Raw genomic sequence first — 18,775 nt, forward strand, 5'->3', positions numbered from 1 at the left:
TGCCAGGCTTTGCCCAATCCTGCCCCATAGGTCTGACTTTGCAGCATACCTGTAGAGAAAGACGTTTTAGACACATTTTCCAAGGCTTTTTATATCCAATTTCCAAGAAAAAATGCCCACAAACAAGACCGTGTTTCCTATAGGGGATCGTGTTGCCACCTCTGTACTTCCCCCTTCTGGTCCAGGTAATTGTTTTAGTCAGAAAATTAAAACACAAAGCACACAGAATTATCTGATTAAAACAAGTTTCATTTAACAAATTATATTAAGAATACAGACTGAGTTATCACGCAATGAAACTTCCCTTTGTAAAATACAGGAGGGTCATCTAAAATAAATATAAAACATAGTAACATTCATAAGATTAATGCACAGTAAAATCACTTTCAGTAACCCAACCATCTTAGAAAACCACTTTGCAACTGCATAAAAGGTTTCTCTCTGCCATTTGTATGATGACATTTAAATCTGTTGCTGTTAGGAAACAATTTCACAACAAACGACCAGAATATCCCAAGTGTTTGGTTTCCCTGTGGTGGATGAGCTGGCTGGTGACAGAGGAGCAGCCTGTCCCCTCCTGTCCCCTCCTGTCCCACAGCCTGGCTGACAAGGCTGGGGTGGCTGACACCAGCACACCGGGCAGTCCCAGGGGATCCCAGGCTGTTGAAGGCTCCAAGGCTGAGGTAATTAATTAATTGTTCGGATGCAGAGAGGAGTGCCTGCCCTGTGGGAGGAGCAGGAGCAGCTCCCCAGGCTGCTGGGGCTGCCATGGGACAGCAGCTGTGGGCACACCTGGGGGACAGAGCCAGCGTCACCTGGGGAGCAGGGGGAGGTGAAGGCCAACGTGGGACCTGCTCCATCCCAATCCCCCTCCTCCCAGGAGATTTCAGGCCCCACAGAAGAGGAGGTGCCAAGGCCCGTGGAGGTTTGGCAGTGCCACTAGCACCTACCTGGCACATGCAGTGCCCACGACAGGAATTCTCCAGGCTGGGCAGCAGGTGGGTTCAGTCTGGAGAGCTCGGGACACTGAGGGGGCAGAGGTGGGTGTGAAACCAAACAAGCCCAAATGCTACAGACTACCAACAACCTCCCAGTGCACAGGAGGCTCCCAGGAAACCTCCACAAACACCGTGGGGACACGCAGGGACAGTCACAGGAACAGTCTGACACAGTTTACTCCTATGGAACTACAGATGAGGTGCTCCTGTAAGGGAAGACACCTGCTACAACTATTCACACTTGAATTTTATCACGAAGTTCACACTCTACATCACTTTCTGGACTAACTTCTTGCCTTTCCACGATCAACACAGCAGGCAGCACAGCCTGGCCTGGGTGGCCACGAGTCACCTCGGCACAGGACCAGCTTCTTGCCATGAGGAATCCAGGAGGCAGCGTGTCACTATGAACTCACATCAGAAGGCGTATTTTACAGTAAGCAAACCCCTCACTGCTGCTTTTCTGTCTCTGTTGCAGATGTATAATAATTTGGCAAACTAACTTCTCCATCAGCCACAAGATTAAACTACCTAGAGACCAGTTTTGTTCTACAAATTCAGGCAAGGTAGCCAAGAACATCTGGTAAAGCTCTGCAAATTCACTTCTGTTGCTTTCCACTGACTCCTCCCCTCCCCTTATGCTTCAGAAGGCTTCTCCACAGCCAGACAACATCCACATCAGACTCCCTGAACATTTATTGCCTGGGCTCATTCTTCCATGCCTTGTCACATCCTGGGCAGGGAGGAAGATGCAGAGATGCTGGTGCTGGCCATGGCACTTGCCAGCATGGAGGACTCACTGTAAGGATGCAAGGACCAGCCTTGCAATGAGCTGCCGTGACTACAAAAGTTATGGAACAGCCAATAAAACCTTCCCGTGGAAATGCTGACCTGACACCCCTGGTCTCAGGAATTCAGCAGTGCAATAAAAAAAGCTTCCTCTGATCAGTGGACTGCGAAGTTGACACAGTCAACCACCCTGCGCTGTGTCTCGCTGTGCTTTCCAGCACTGGCTCCAAGCCCTCTCCCTTTTGGAATTGCCTGGTTTTCCAGCCTGTGGTTAGCAGGGCTGAGAGCTCAGCTGGCTCTCAGCAGGTGCAGCTTTTTGTTCAAAACACCTTCATTGTGTTTGCCCCACAGGAAGTGCATCTGTCCTGTCTGTGCATTTGGAACAGGCTGTCCCTGCAGGTCCACAGCATGGAGAGCAAACTCATCTCTCAAGGTTTGCAGGTGAGTCCTGAAGCAGCCTTGCTGGCCCAGTGTTAGAGAGGGAGAAGTAAGTATACAAATATATCCTGAAGATGTAGATGCCTGTCCCAGCCGTGTATCCTGCCAGTGTTTCAAGTATCCAGTGTTTCCTCTAGGTCACTGCAGAGCAAGCTGAGCTCCTTATCTCCAAGAAGGCTGAGCAAACCTAGCAGTGGGTATAAATATTAAAGCACTGATTTTCTCTTACATAAGGGACTCAAAGCTCTGCACCCATTTCCCCAGACACACCCAGGGAGTGTGGCACCGAGCCTGGGGCTTGGTGGCTCTCAGGACCTGCTCCTTGCTGAGCCCCCGTCGGCTGTGCAGGCAACCCTGTCCTTATGGAAGAGGTGGCTGGAGCAGGGGGCTCGAGGAGGGGCTCCTGGCAGCTCCCTGTCCATGTCCCTGTGGCAGGCACTGCCCCTGGAGCTCTGCAGACTGTGCTGTGCCCTGTGCTAGCCCGCAGCCCTCCTTGCTCCACCACGAACAGGAAAGCTCAGCTCTCATCCCAAAGCCACGAGGAGCTCACTGCTGCAGAGGGCTCCTGCCTACCTGCCCTGACCACTGAGCCACAGGAGAAGCTATAAATGGACGCCACAGAAAACTACAGAACAAATTGCAAGCAGAAAAATAGAAAGACAAAAGATGGATGACATGGGCACAGCACTACGGCATAGAGTGGATTTGAACTTGAAGTGAACCTGAGCCGAATGACCAAGCTGCCATGGTATGTTCATTTGTCGATGTCGGCATCATCAATCTGCCCTTTGTGAAGCCTGGCAGTGAGGTCTGGCTTTTCTTTACTGCAGGATAAATAACAACTAAAAATGGTGGTGCAAGCTCCAAGTAAACGAGCAGTTCCAGGGGGTCACCCAAGGGCTCCAGAGCTGGTGCACAGCTTTAACTCTTTTGTCCAAAAACAACATACATGCAACCAAACTGGCCTCTGCTCTCCAACCACATGGCAATTCTACAGAGGCAGCTCCAGAAAATTATTTACCTGATGGAAGAAGCTGAAGCAAAGATGTGGACTCAGTTTGTCCCGAATGTCACGGTATTTGTGCTCTTTATCCTAGAAGTACAGCGTGGTGCCTTAAAACCAGAAATGAATCTTTGGACAAGAATTATTTTACTTATGTACAAATAAAACACATTAGCCGACAGTACAAAAACTGCTGTTAGTTACCACTCTGTGCAAATAGAAAATGCCGGATCAATCCAAGGGAGTGCAAAGTGAGTCGGGGCACATGTACAACTCAGGCTGTGAGCAACAACACTGTTACTGTTACCAATGCAAATGCATTTCAATGGGGTCAGGAATCAGTATTTTACAATATAAAAAACTGTACGTTTTAACTTTCACTCCAAAATTGCCATTTTGCTGCCATGATGTATCTTTGTTCTACAGCAGAGACTTGAAAGAGCAGCACAGAGTCAGATGGGCACTTGTAAATAACTTATTACAGCAATGGACTTCTCCAAGACATGCGTTGGGCTAGGGAGCAAGCCCAGTCAGGAATCTCAGGGAGGCAGAGGTTAGGGTCCCACGCTCATCCTATGTGCCATGTCAGTGTTCAGTGCTTCCCCATGAATGCCAGGAAACAGGCACATCTCTCTTGTTTTAGCAGCTAGAGGGGAACACGTTAGAGAGGTGTCTCAATGACAGGCAGCTGATGGCATCCCAGTTGTCAGCAGGTCCATAGGCAGCTTGGCCGGGGTCAGTGGGGCACTGCCAGGGTGCCACTGCCAGCACCCATCCCGAAAGAAACACAGGACACTCGTTGCCCTAGATCCATATGGACAGATGGACACCCTGTGCAAAGCGAAGGTGCTTCATCTCAGGACCTGCAGTGCACCTTGGGCACCCTGCCTGCCCTGCCAGTGCCCAGGGAGAGCGAGGGGCCCTGGCTGCCCCAGCCTACAGCAAATCCAGTGACCACAGTGGATCTGAGACTGATGCCAGCCACAGCAGAACTTCTGTGCCCAGCCCTTGGCAGAGGGATTGGCATTCACTGAAGCTGAGTTCTGCACTGGACTGAGTGCCACAGGAGCCTCCTGCTGCAAGGTGTGGAGAGCCAGGCAGCTCCAGGGCAGCCGGTGTGGCAGTGCCCAGCCGTGCCCTGTATTGTCCCTTTTAGGCTCAGACGTCTCTGCAAGCTCCCGGCTGTGCTGGCAGAGGTTTGCTGCAGCTCTGCATGCTGGGACTGTCCTGGGTTACCCCGTGGGGATGAGAAGGGGCTGGTCAGGCTCCCAGGGCTGTACTCACGTGGAGAGGGGAGTGCAGGGGCAGGGAGGGGGCAGCTGCCCGAGGGTCGTGGTGTGTGCAGGGGTGGTGCAGTGCAGGGCGGGGGCGGTGGGGACACAGCCGGGCCCGTGGATGGTTCCATGGTGGATGGCTCCATGGTGGATTGATGGTTCCATGGTGGATTGATGGTTCCATGGTGGATGGCTCCATGGTAGATAGACGGCTCCATGGTGGATGGTTCCCTGGTGGGTGGATGGTTCCATGATGGATGGTCCTGTGGCCGTGTCCCCGTGTCCCAGCCCTGCTCAGCAGTGCACACCCCACGCTGTCTGGCCGTGGTGGCCCCTCAGGACGGCGGCACCGTGACGGGCGGGCAGCGGGTGGGGCTGGGCGGCAGGCGGGCGGCGGCGCTCTGCTCCGTCCGGAAGCTGTAGTCGTACTGTGGGCAAAGCAGAGAGAGGAAACCTGCAGCACTGCCCCAAAACCAGCACTGCCCGTGCTGGGCTGGGACAGGAGCAGCAGCAGAACAATGAGACAAAGCCCGGGCCTAACAACAGCTGGCCCAGGCAGGGCCATGCCAGGTGAGCCTGCTGCTAACACCGGACCCACATCAGTGACCTCCCAGGTAGGGCTCACCCCCTCCCACAAAACCCAGCTGTAACACAAACATGACCACACCCATCCTGCCCATAAATCAGCTGGTCAGAAACACTCCCCCTGGCCGGCTTACACAAGCCACTACCATCAGAATTAACATTTTTGGTTGGCAATCCCTATATACACATCCCTGTGTCCCACGATGTCCCTGCAGACAAGGGACAGCCGTGCAGGCGAGGCCATTGCTCTCAGGGCACGGTAACAATGCCCGGTAACAATGCCCGCTAACAATGGTAACAATGGTAACAATGCACGGTACCAGTGCACGGTAACAATTCACGATAACAATTCACGGTAGGAGTGTACGGTAGCCGTGTACGGTAACAATTCACGGTAGCAGTGCACGGTAACAATGCACGGTGACAATTCACGGTAGCCGTGTACGGTAGCCGTGTACGGTAGCCGTGTACGGTAGCCGTGTACGGTAGCAGTGCCATCTCGTGGCCTGTGGCCACCCCGCCCGCTGCCAGGGCACCCAGCCAGGCCGGGGTACGGGCGGCTTTCCTGGGGCAGGTGGGAGGTGAAAGCCACACCGTATTTTGGGGTTACCGGAGTGGGAGCTGCCCAGGACCCTGGCACAGCCGCTGCCACGGCCCCGAGCACGGACTGTCCCCCCCATGCACCTCCCGGTGCCGCGTTTGTGGCTCCTGGAATGTCACACACACAAACACATCCCTGTGCGCTCCTCAGAGCCGGGCAGGGGCACGGGCCGGGCTGCCAGCGAGGCAGTCAGGGCTACCATCAGCCCTGCTGGTGCCTGGCGGCTGGCCCAGGGCTGTGCCAGCCGGGCAGGGGCCGTGCCAGCTGTACCAGGGCCGAGCTCCTTTCGGTGCCGGCTCGGGAGCCCCGCTCCTGCCGAGCCCGGCCCCGGCGAGCCCGCGAGCGGCCGGCAGGGGGCGCCGCGGCTTCGTGCCGGGCCGGGCGGGAATGGGGCAGCCGGGACTGGGGGCGGAACCGGGGCGGAACCGGGACTGGACCGGGGCGGAACCGGGACTGGACCGGGACTGAACCGGGACTGAACCGGGACTGGACCGGGACTGAACCGGGAATGAACCGGGAATGAACCGGGGCGGAACCGGGACTGAACCGGGGCTGAACCGGGACTGAACCGGGACTGGACCGGGACTGAACCGGAGCGGAACCGGGACTGAACCGGGGCTGAACCGGGGCTGAACCGGGACTGAACCGGGACTGGACCGGGGCTGAATAGGGCTGAACCGGGACTGAATGGGGCTCAGGGGGCTGAACCGGGGCTGAACCGGGACTATACTGGGGCTGTACCGGGTCTACACCCGAGATGTACCCAGGGCTGCACCAGGGCTGTACCGAGTCTATACCGGGTCTGTACCGGCTCTGTACCGAGTCTATACCGGATCTATACTAGGTTTATACCAAGTCTATACCGGGTCTATACCGGGTCTATACCGGGTCTATACCGGGTCTATACCGGGTCTATACCAGGTCTATACCCGGGCTGTACCACGCCTTTACTCCCACGGCCACACCTCCTGTCGCGATGCTGCAGCCGCTGGCACACGCAATAAGGCCTCATTTTTCAACACCCAAACGCATAAAGATGTCAGCTCAAACTGTTTACTAATTAACACTTAAAAAGACACAAATTAGATATGCGTGGCTAAGAGCAATTATAATCAAGACGAATCTCTCCAGTCATTGGGGAACTGAGGAAACTCCTAATTGCTGGAACCAATGTTTTAAAATCTGAAATCATGCCAGTTAGCAAATATGTTCATTTAAAGAACATTTCATGTGACTGCACTCAGGAGAATTGACTACAAACATGCAAACAAGGAAAAATATTTCTGTGTAAAATTAAAATTTTAAGCTGTTCTAGATTTACAACTTCTTCATTAAATATGTTTGCAAAGAGCAGCCCATGAAAACTTGTAGCAATTCAGTGGTTAAACGAACTGCCTTCCTTATCAGTTTAAAAGGAATGATGAATATTGGATGCTCCCTTTACTAATTAGACTCTCTCTAGACTTTTCACACCACACCAAGCACAAATGAAGACAGGGTGCACCCTGCCAGTGGCCAGAACCCTGCCCTCACTGCCACAGCATCCACACAGAGCTGTGAACAGTGACAGTGCCACCATCTCTGCTACCACCTGCACCTGCCCCTGTGCCTGTTCAGTGACTCCAGCCTACCCAGGACAGGCAGGGGTGGCAAGGACAAACCCCCAGAGCCCTGCTGGGAGAGCTGGCAGCAGCACTGTCTGTCCTGCACTCTCCTCTCTGTCCTACATGCACCAAACTCACCATCAAGTGATGGCATGTGCCACTTAGACCTGCACTTCACCACCTCTGCACAGCCCAGCCCTCTGTGCACCCCTCTGGGCACAGCTGTGCCATCCTGGGGCAACGACAGCAGCCCACGTGCAGTCCAGGATTTGTATCTATTTCCATCATTTTCCTGACAGAGTAGAGTCCTGAAATTCAGCTGCCTTCAGCTTGGAGGATGGGTGCATACATCTGCAAATGTGGTGACAGAGAACAGTAATTCTTGGAATTCTTTGGGAATATTTTTTGCAAGGCATCTTGCTCCAGGGAGAATGTTCTGGCTGCTTTGGATATCCAGAAGATTTGCTATAATGGCGCTATTGCTTGCAAGGGAAATAAAGCCATGCCGAAATTCACAATATTTATATGTGTAGCTCTCTATGTGCAGACAAGATGCTTCATCAAGGAATATGGGCTGCATAATCATACTTTTCATTACACTGGAACGCACACAGCCTGCCACAGAGCAGGAGCTGTGGGACAGCAGGCAGGTATTGGCCTCTCCTCCCTGGCCCACACAAATATTCCAGTGCTGGTGTCCCCCCACTCCAAGGCCTGTGAGGGCACAAGCAGGGCTGTGCAGCCCACACCCCTGCAGGCAGCACACAGAGATGGTGCAGCAGCAAATTCAGCACCACATGGATTCCCCCAAAGAGACCACTGCTCCCTGGCCAGCTCAGGGCAAGAGTAGGAGAGCAGACAGGCATGTGGAGGGGCCACCAGCCCTGAGCACCCCCTGCTCCCAGGGGCTCCTGACAGACACAGGCAGTCCCACCTGAGCAGAAGGCCCCACACCTTGCCATTAAATTCACCACCTGAAGTGTCTTCACTCATCACAGATCATAGAGGGCATCCCTGACCCTGGGCTTACTGCTTGACTTTATCCATCCTCTGTGACTTGGGAGAGACAAGAAAAGTATTTTCCATAAGGGAAGGGTTCTTAAGAGGAGGTGAACACAGCCCTCGTCATTTGCTCAGTGCCTGGCAGGCCACTTACCTCCTTTTCAATTTCTGCAAGGGTTTTGATTGTGATACCCAAGAGATCAACTGGCTGCATCTGGCAAGAAAGAAACAAAAATGTCAAATTCTGGGTCAGGGAGTGTGTTTGTTTGTTGTTTTGTTCTGTTTAAAGTCAGCAAACACTCTATCACCAGAGATTTAGAGGCACCATCTGTAAACACAGGCACGATCCTGTTCCTCATTCCAGCAGGAGTGAAACAGCAGAACCCCCATGGATGGCCAGAGCCCAGGGAGTTCTGCACCTCCCCACTGCACAGTCTGTGCCCCCATGGATGGCCAGAGCCCAGGGAGTTCTGCACCTCCCCACTGCACAGTCTGTGCCCCCATGGATGGCCACAGCTCGAGGTGTGAGCAGCACCAGCTGCAGGAAGCCCTGACCAAACTGACCATATGGTGGCAATGGTGTCTAAAGGATCCACAGGGAGGATTAGCACGACCTAATCTCTCTGCATTTGTCCTCACAGCAGGGACTTCAGCTTTCTGGGAATAACGGCCCATAAACAACCCTCTCAGAAAGCAAGGGAAGTGAAAAACCCCTGTCAGCAGGAAGAAGAAAGCACAAAGCTGGAGCACTACTGGAAAATCAGACACAGCTGATGGCCCAGTGTTTGCCTTAACAGCTTCCTGTAAATTGATTTTTAAAAAGATGCTGCTTTAGGATCAAATGGATTCAGGAACTGGTAGTGGGATGCTGCATCTTTGTGCTCTGGATCATCAACTTTAGCAAGCACTGGCCCAGTGACACGCAGAGGTCATTCTGAAGCAGCAGCAGTGTTTCTGTTTGGGTGAAGTAGGCACCAGCTGGTGCCCTCTGCAGCTTGCCTGCAGCCAGGCAGGGCCCTGGCAGCTGATGGCACTGGAGTGCACTGTGCCATTACCACTGCCCTCAACTTCTGGAGTGACAACAGAAAGTAGTGAAGCCGTTGGCACTGTGCCATCCTCACAGCAGGTAAATCCAGGAGAACTCCACATCTGCAGCTTTCTTTACAATCTATGCTAAGAAATTAGCAATGCTTTCAACACCAGGGAGTCCCATTGCCATTCCTATTTTTGATGGTAATAAACCTTGAAATCCCAGGACAATTCGGTTTTAGAAGCAATCTGGCAAAAGCCTTTCCCACCGAATGGGCAGCTCTTGTGACATGCAGCCTCGGCCCATCTCAAGCACTGGGAATGTATTTGGCCCCACAACAGAACAGCTCCCAGAAGCAGGAAATTTGTCTTGATGTTTTGTGATCGCCCTCCACGAAACGATGGATTTCAGACACTGGGAGAACAAAAAAGGCAACTCACCCCTTCAGGAGCACAGGCAAACTTCTCCGAAATCATAAAAGGCACTCCATCCATTGCTGAAAGGGACAAGACATCACACATGACATTTCCAGCTGGCTTCTGACATGCAACTTCACACATTCCCAGAGACAGATCAAGTGTTCACAGCATTGACACGTGACTGATTGCTCCCAAACATTACTGCCAGCCTTTTCCTCCCTCTAAACTGCCAGTGGACATAGCTGAGTCAGTCCCTACCAAAACAGGAATTCCAATGAATTCTCCTTTCTCTATCCATACACAATTTCATAGCCTCGATTTTCCATTTTCCAGTTTTGTGCAGCTGGCAAAGCAGGACAGCATTTGAAACTGGCAGGAGGACACACTTCTCTTCACCACCTCCTCACCAAAGCAGCTCAGCACACTCGTGGTGTCTGAGCAAGAGGATAAGGAACAGCTGGTTCAGGGGACAGCCCCCAGAGCAGTGACCACCAGCCCTGTGTCCCGGGCACTCAGCTGCCACCACCTGGGCAGGACGGTGACAAACACCTGGGGCCAAGCACCTCCCTGGCCTGGCTGCTGCCAGTGTAAACTCAGCAGTGAGCAGTGGAGCTCAAACACTTGCAAGCCACATCTGAAGGATGTAAACCAGAGGAATATGGAGACAGGCATGAGGACATGGCACCACACGGCACAGCCTCGTGTCACACAGCCCAGCTGTCTCTGTAGCACAACCGTAATGGCACTCAGAGCACTGTTTGCCTTTACACCATCCTGTGTATTCATCCTAGTGCAATGAGCACTGTTTGTGTCTTGCTATCACCATGTCACAGGAAGCCTCCCACAAGATGTGGTAATACAAGGGAGACACATTTTTAAAACGTGTAACTCAGCAACTTGCACACAAGACTGAAAAGGGCGTGTTTCTAAGGCAGTGCACACCTCAGATACACCCCCTTTATTGCACTTGCACCTTTAACATCTGAAGTCTTTAAATTTCAACTCTGAAATAAAAAACTTCGAATTAGAGCAGATTTAAGTCCTGAGAGACCACCCAGTGATCCTCAAATAGGGTTTTCTTTCAGAAAGCAACTGCACCCACAAACCCAGTGCTCCTCTGTCTGCTGTTTCTAAATTCTACAGCACCACTGAGTTACCATGTTAGTGATTAGACAAGGGTCATTTAAGAATAGTCAGCCTTTTAAATTTGCTTTGTCTATTCTCGATTTAAAAACCCCCTCCATGGAGTAGTTTTGTTACCAAAGGTGCTGTGAGGCAGCCACAGCGCAAAGGGAAAGCAAAGGAAACAGATGAAAAGCAGCATCACCAAATCCAGGAAGTTTTAAACCTGCAAGACCATCTGCACTTGTTATCCGACAGAAAGCCCCTTTGATCAGCCACACGCCAGCTTTGTAAAGCAATCTAAAGGCTGAGCCAGGCTGAGTGTGCATCCCCAGAGCCCCGAGCCCCCGCCCCAGCCCACCCGGAGCTCAGAACCACAGAGCAGAGCAGCAGATAAAAGCAGGGTGAGCCAAAGGCTCCGCAGCGCAATTAGCACTCTCCTAAACAAACGAGCTTCAACAGAGCTGTAATTAAGCAGGCCTGTAATTAAGTATATGCCCTTTATCATAACGATCATGCTTAAGAATGGCATGATGCATGGAAGTGTGTTATTAACGCTGCGCTCCCCGGGCGCGGAGCTGCCGTGTCAGGCCCGTCACCAGCCTGCTGCTGAAACGCATTAGAGGCAGAAAGCACAAAACAAGGTGCTCATTCAGCATCCCTTCCACAGCCAGGCACCGCTGGCACCAGGGTTGAAATACCACCACCAGTTCTGGAAACTTTACACAAACCAATCCCTGGGCAGTCACTGCAGTGCCTGCCCCAGCAGCAGGAGGGCAGCGCCCCTCGCCCCTTCACCCCCTGGCTCAGCCGGACTCCAGGAGTCCTTGGGCCACCCAGGGGCTGCAGGCAGGCACTGGGCACCCCCAAGACAAGATGCACAGGGAGCAGAGCTCCCCCCTTGTGTCTGCTCCAGGGCTGAACAAATGCCCTGAACAAAGGAGATGCTCTGGGGGAAGGACCCTTCTGTGCCCCCACCTCACCTGGGCAGTGCCCTGCTCACAGGATGAGAACCCACAGCTGCTGCTGGGGACACTTGCAATGATCTCCAGCAGCAGCAGAAAAGAGCCCCCATGGCTATGTGGGAGCCTGACCAGCACTGGGGTGTCCAGCACTGGAGTGTCCAGCACTGGAGTGTCCAGCACTGGGGTGTCCAGCACTGGGTGTCCAGCACAAGGGCCTGGCCATGGGGACCACTGTTCCCAATGCACACTGTGAGGCAGCACACAACTGCTGTTTACAGTAGCAGCTAATTTAATAATAAAGTTAAACGAAACCAGAAGTCTAGGAGGGCATTTTAATTCCTTGTCCCTTGTTCTGTAAATAAACAGCAGCAGCAGCCTCTGATTTCTCTCTTTTTCCTTTTTGTTTTTCTCCTCTTGCCTTTAAAGCATTCCTGGCAGGCTCTGAGGAGTGACTGCTGTGCTGAGACCCCCCCTGTGCCACCACCTCCCTGGGCAGTGTCACAGTCACACACCAGGCCCTGGCCCTGAGCTGCAGCTCCCGTTTCAGTGGCCAAAGGCTATACCAGGCTCCTCCATGTCAATCTGTGCCACGTTTGGACCAGCAGACAGTAACACCAGGGGATGAAAGAACTGGTTCTGGTGAATGACAAAGCACAGTTCTTTGCAAAGGAACACATGCTGATTCAAACAGAAGTGGTGGGCAAGGTCCCAGTTTTATAGCATTACTCATCATAGGAGCAGCTCATGCACTGACCCACACAGGCTCCAACTTCTTTAAAGGTTGGGACTTCAAAATATTTCTGAAGACCTATAAAGTGTTTGCACCTTGCAGATTAAAGCCTCCTTGCACAGGTAGGCAGAGCTCTCTTGCCCCTCAAAGCCCCACTGCCAGAAGGAATCTGTAAAAGTATTGTCACCCTTCTCTAAGCACTCGAGAGATGCTGCCTTCTGTGCTGCAGACTCCAACTAAATCTCAGTTGTCAAATTAGTAATTCATCTTTCTTGAATAACTATATTTTTAGCCAAGCTACCAGATTTAAATAATCAGACCTGCCAATGCTACCCTAATTTAAACATGCTGACGAACTTTCACAGGCAGCATCAGCTAACATAATGAGTTTCTGGATGACAAAGAACTTCAGACGGTAGTTCTCTACACTACCCAGCGTAATAAGCACTTGTTCTTTTCTACAATGTGCACATAAAAGAGAAATCTAAATAATAGTTGCTGTAATTATCTTGAAAAATATGTGGTGATTAATGGTGATTATGAAAATCTGTATAATTGTTCGCTAAGGCTCCAAAGATCAGATGCTCTCTTGAAGCGACCGTCAGTGAAGAACTTGGAAACACAAAAGCTCCCAAGTGTGTGAGAGTGGGACCAGCCTTGTGCCAGCTCAGCCTCACCCTCCCGTGACCTCTGCCAGGGCTTCCAGCACGTCCACGTGCATGTGTCACTGTGGCTGAAAGCACAAAGTTCAACCTGTTATTTATGCAAATAATTAATTACTCTTGTATCCAACTCACAGTTTGTCATGACACATTAATGACTTGATAGACTTCTATGAACTAGTGAGCACAGGACAGCAGAGCGCTTTTATCGTCATTTAATTTAAAAACGATCCTCTGTGAAATTATCTAGTTGTGAGTGATGGAAGCATAAAGAACAGACTCAGCAAAGCTTCTTTTGGATCATTGCTTTATTAATGGTAACGTCAGGGAAATGAAAAATGCTAACATTGTCATATTTAACTCCTGGGCACAGATGAATCGCTGCCTCAGAGGCTGGCGGGCTCTGCCTGCACACTGCAGTGAGTGCTAATTCCTCACACCACGACTGTGGGGATGCACAGCCATGGAGGAGTTTATACACCTTAACTCCTGAGGAAATAACAGCTGGTTCTGCATTAAATTCTCACCATAAGCTTTTATAGCTTTGGATTTCTTTACTGCTGTTTTTTCATAGCTTTTTACACTTGAATTTTCAATTTCTGATATTAAAAATACTTAAATAAACAAATGAATCCCTTGCAAAACATTTTCCTGCATGACTGAAGATGAAGACCTGTTAATCCAAACCAACAAAAAACCCAACACTGAGTGCACTACTGCCACTTTTAAAATGTAAATGACCTTAGATTGTAGAAAGCACTTTCTCTAATGCTGCAGAACTGTTCCCATTTTCCCCAGACCTGAACGCTCACAGCGTTCATCTTTTACCTAGAAGAGTATTTCATAAACCAGAGAGCTCCCCTGCTTAGAGAACACTTGATTTTCAGCTAAATGGCACCAGAGGAATCTGCGAGCAGATTGAGAACCAGGGGCTGGCACAGAGCTCAGGCACAGCAGCACCTGGAGGGACCCGAGCCACACGAGTCTGGTGTGGGCAACAAACGTGGCCACCAGGAGAGCCACCGAGCTCCCAGGAGCTCTGTGTTAACAGCAGGAAAGCAGAGCCAGGAGCAGCCTGTGGCCAGCACAAGGGACTGCCCTGGCCAGCAGCAGCACACCCTGCCTGGGGCTCGGCTGCAGTGACCACAGCACACAGCTCTGGCTCCCCCATGCCCCTGGGCTTCCCAGCACACGCCCTGGCACGAGCTCTGCCCTCCTGAGCCTCTTCTGCACCCGTGCATGGAGGGCACAGGACACCTGCACAAACCAGGCACGCTGTGCCCGTAGTGCCATCTCACAAGTATGAAAAAACCTTTTAAAATAGTTTGCAACGCATCCAGAGAAGGATGTGAACTTTTCAAACCAGCTCTCCATGATGCTCAGCCTCCTCCTCCCGAGGAGATTTAAACAGCAACCTGAACAGTAAATGTGTGTGTGCTTTGTGCTACAGTGCACCATGGCCCCACATGGAGCCACACCGAGCCACTGATGGCAAAACCTCAGGGCCAAAACCACCAGCAGCCTTTCCTGAGAGCTCCAGCCCAGCCTGCTGCAACAGGGAACCTGCAGCTGCCCAGCTGTGCTCCCCAGCTGCAGACACCACCCCCACCGTGCACACAGCTTCTCTGTGGCATCAAAGGTCCAGACACAGACAGGGGTGCCCAGCTCTGCCTGCCCAAGGGAGGGCCCCAGAGCACTTCATGTGGCTCCTGCTGCCCAGGAGCTCTCCCAGGGCTGTGGTGGGGCAGGGCCAGCTGGGAACAGCCAGCCCTGTGCCCGGTGCCCAGGCAGCAGGAGGGCAGCAGCACCCACCCACCCAATGCCTGCTGCAGTGAGGGGGAGAGCAGGGGCCTCCTGCCTGGGGAAGGAACCTCTGCTTGGGGAAAAGTTTACAGCTTTCCTGTTCATCTTGAAATGACTTTGATTAAAAAAGCAGACCCGAACTAAATTTTCATTTTTGCTAATTTGATTGTCAGCCTTGATTTTCTCAGTTTCCTGCATAGCTCATGACATGGCACAATTAGTTCTTTACTGCTAAGATCAAGCCACGAAAACACTTGAAAAAGTAGCCCTGGATTTGATTATTTTCTTTTTTAAATAAAGTGAAGGTTAAGTACTGCATGGTGACGCCTAAGGAGCACCTCAGCACTGTGACTCCATCAGCACCAGAGAACATGGAGAGACTTCAAACAAGCTCTTCAAATTGCAAGTGTTTAGGAGCTCTTGATTTTATTATTTTTTAATAAAATGCCCCCTTTGAAGTCTCTGCACCACACTAAACTTCAAAGATCACACCTTAGCATGTGCTGTTTCCAAGCCACAACCCTTAATTAATTAGAGCAGAGCAGATACAAACCAGGGCACTGGCGTGGGGCTGAGCAGAGCTGGGACAGGGCTCAGGGATGGGGAGGTGAAGGAAAGGCAAAGGCAGAGGCAGAGGCAGGTTCTCCTCCAGTGTCTGCTCATGGCTGTGTGCTGAAGAGAAACCCAGATGCTTTTCCATTGCCTTCAGCTCTGGCTGTAATGACAGGCTCCTTGGAAGTCATTAAACATGTCATGTCTGTCTGCCCTGGCCCGGCAGCCCAGGCTGCTGCAGCAGTTGCAAAAAGCATCTCAGGCAGCCCCACAATGGCTGCAGTGTTCCCTGGCCAGCAGCTGTAAATTCCTGCTGCTTGATGAGAGAAACATCCACAAGCTTCCAGTGCTGCAGGGTAGGAGCAGGGGGTATTAAATCCACATTGTTACAGTGCCTGGCCCCGGAAGCTTTTTCCTTAGCTGAGCCAGCTCTGGTGTGAGGTGGGATTTGTTCCACCGTGCCAGTCCTAGGCTGCCCAGGCTGGCTGGACAGCAGCCAGGTCAGTGGCCAGGGGCAGATGCTCACACTGGCAGTGACACTGTGATCCTGCCAGCAGCACCCACACCTTCCAGCAGGGCACTGAGTGACCGACATCTGTCCCACACTCCAAGGGGAGACAGTGGTGCAGGGTCCTCTCTACATGGTTTGGTTTAAGGGACTCAAGTTGTTTTTAACACACAGCAGCTTTGTGTTTCCAATAAAAGCAGGAGAAAGAAGCAAGAGCAGCTGCCCTGACAACACCGTGCTCTCCATTCTGTAAGCATGCCTGCCTGTCATGGAAAGAAACCCATCATGAGCATGGCCAGGAGGGATGTGGGGATGCCCTGGAGCTCCCTGACCCACAGAACTGCTCCCACCATCCCACGGAGCATTCACCCAGCCAGAGGAGCCTCCACACAGACCCAAAGCCAAGGCCTTCAGTGCTGGAGAGGATGGCACAGGGCAGGTGCCCTCCTCCTGCCACCAGCCAGGCACAGAGCCACAGCCCTGCCCAGCCCAAAGCTCCTCTGTGCCACATGGGATCCAGATCTTCTAATGGGATTGAATCCTTTAAGTGCTCAAAATCATTACTGGAGCCACATATTTCTATCAGGTAAATTTCATCTGCATATGCAAATGATATCTAAATACACTGCACCATTAATATGATCAGTAATTACATAATAATAGTCACCAATCTCCACACACATCAAACTTACAGTTTTGTAGCTATTAAGGAAACTGTGCTTTGTAATTAAGATAATCCTCATTTCCAGATGCTAATTAACTATATAATAATTAGCTTCTTTTGCTAATGCAAATTAAGTATTTTCATCCTTATTGGTAAAAGAGTTGCTTATCACTTAAAAAAGAGACGACCTATAAATAATCCCTCCTCCTCACTAAAGGTGAAAAGGTAACTCCATTTTTATCAGTCTCATTTGTGAATGTAAATTAGCCCTGATTAATCAGACCACAGATTACTGTGCCCATCTTGTGGCACGGCCTGGCGTGGCCCTCCAGCCCTCAGAGGGTGAGGTTTGCTCATGGCACCCAGGAGCCCCCAGCTCCTTCCTGCTGGTGCTGGCACTGCAGAGCTCTGTGCCTCAGCACGGTGGGGACAGGCCAGGAGCCCCATCAGGGACACCCTGTGCCACCACCCTGTGCCACCACCCTGGTCCAGGAGCACCCAGAGCCAGCCCAGCACACCGAGCTGGTGCCACGAGCCCGGGGGTGGCAGGCAGTGGTGGCAGCTGCAGTGGCAGCAGTGCCAGCCCGCTGTGCCACCCAGCACGGCCCAGCCTTGGTGCAGAGCATTCATCATCTGCTAAACCAATCCACCCACTCTGCAGCACCATTTGTCATTAATTATGCTAATCAGCACACCATTACTCTCCGATGACACCACGGCACTTATTAGCCAGTTATGGTTTTTCAAAAGCACAGCTCATTGTGTATGTGAGTGCTGCGCCTGCATTAGCCTACAGGGAAGAAATGTCCAATTATGAAAAGAAGAAATTTGCTATTATCTCCCTCTAACAAACCAATTTAGTAATTATAAAAGTCTCTGAACTCAGAAGGATTTGTTAAGAAAAGCTGAGTGATGAAACCAGAGAATTTTCTTTGCAATAACTTTCTGAGCTGGAATTGAAGTGACAACAGAGAATGAGCAGTTTTTATTATCCTAATTACAACTCTTGCATCTTCACTTTAGACGATCAAAAAGCAGAATTTATCTAAACACAGGCCCGTATTTGGCTCTCCCCTTAACCTGATGTGTTTATTTTAACAGATATGCAGCCAAATGTGCATTACATGTCACAGACCCCGAGATGGGCTGGCCAGCTCCCAAGGGGCAGCTCTGCAGCGTGGATGGGATAATGCAGCAGCCACCCAGGCAAAGCCACCCAGGCACACACCAGGCGTGGGGACACTGCCCAGGAGCAGGGACACCTCCCGTGCTGACACAGCTACAGGGATGGAGCCGGGTCCTGCAGAGCCCCTGGCTTTGTTGGAGCATCCAATTCCTCCCCAATTCCTCCCCAATTCCTCCCCTGATTTGCTCACTGCAAGGAGACACCACTACTTTTAGACCCTTAATATGTGTTAAGAGCTCATTAATATCATCAGAGTAAATGGGCCTATTAAAACATCTTTAAGCAATATCTGAACATACATCTCCCTAAACTATATTTAATGACTGTACTTAAGATACATTATATGAAAGTCTTAATGAGACATTAGATAGCATTTTGAAGATTAAAATTAGAGAATCCATATAAAGTCTGTCCACTCAATTTAGCCTTAAGCTGCACTGATGAAATACGTTACCACCAAATTATTACTTCATTAGAACAAATATTTTCTAATAATTCTGATTTATGCCATTAGCTGTCTCCATATATACTGTATACTTGTATCTATATGTACATATAAAAGAATATATAAAACCATTTTCTAGTTCAGGAGAAGATAGGAGAAATTCTGAGTTTTCTAACAGCTGTTAACTACTTGTCTTTTTTTCTATTGAGTTAAAAATATGCATTCTTCATAACAATCCATTTATGGTGCCCCCACTCATCCATTAAAAGGCCATTGCTTTTCAAGGACCAGTAAGGTGCCTTGGGAAGAGGTTGAGGAGGGTGGCAGTGCAGCCCCCAGCCCCAGGCCAAGCAGGACCCTTGCTCTGCACTGCCCATGGCCCAGCCAGGGATGGG

The 18,775-nt window shown here is 51.1% G+C and overlaps 1 protein-coding gene across 4 annotated transcripts in view; it reads right to left on the reverse strand.

The window, feature by feature from the left end:
• Window positions 1–228: 228 nt before the first annotated feature.
• The window catches only part of MVB12B (multivesicular body subunit 12B), a 54,380-nt gene continuing 35,833 nt past the window's right edge, over window positions 229–18,775 (reverse strand). For all 4 annotated transcript variants that reach the window (XM_088177673.1, XM_014880061.2, XM_088177672.1 and 1 more), the window contains 3 exons: window positions 9,765–9,820; window positions 8,449–8,508; window positions 229–4,930 (listed from right to left, as the gene is read on the reverse strand). In XM_088177673.1, the coding sequence (XP_088033799.1) occupies window positions 4,838–4,930; window positions 8,449–8,508; window positions 9,765–9,820 (209 nt within the window). In that variant the 3' untranslated portion in view covers window positions 229–4,837. The remainder of the gene's footprint in view (window positions 4,931–8,448; window positions 8,509–9,764; window positions 9,821–18,775) is intronic.

Source organism: Sturnus vulgaris, chromosome 22, assembly GCF_052056855.1.
Source record: "Sturnus vulgaris isolate bStuVul1 chromosome 22, bStuVul1.hap1, whole genome shotgun sequence".
Taxonomy (NCBI): domain Eukaryota; kingdom Metazoa; phylum Chordata; class Aves; order Passeriformes; family Sturnidae; genus Sturnus; species Sturnus vulgaris.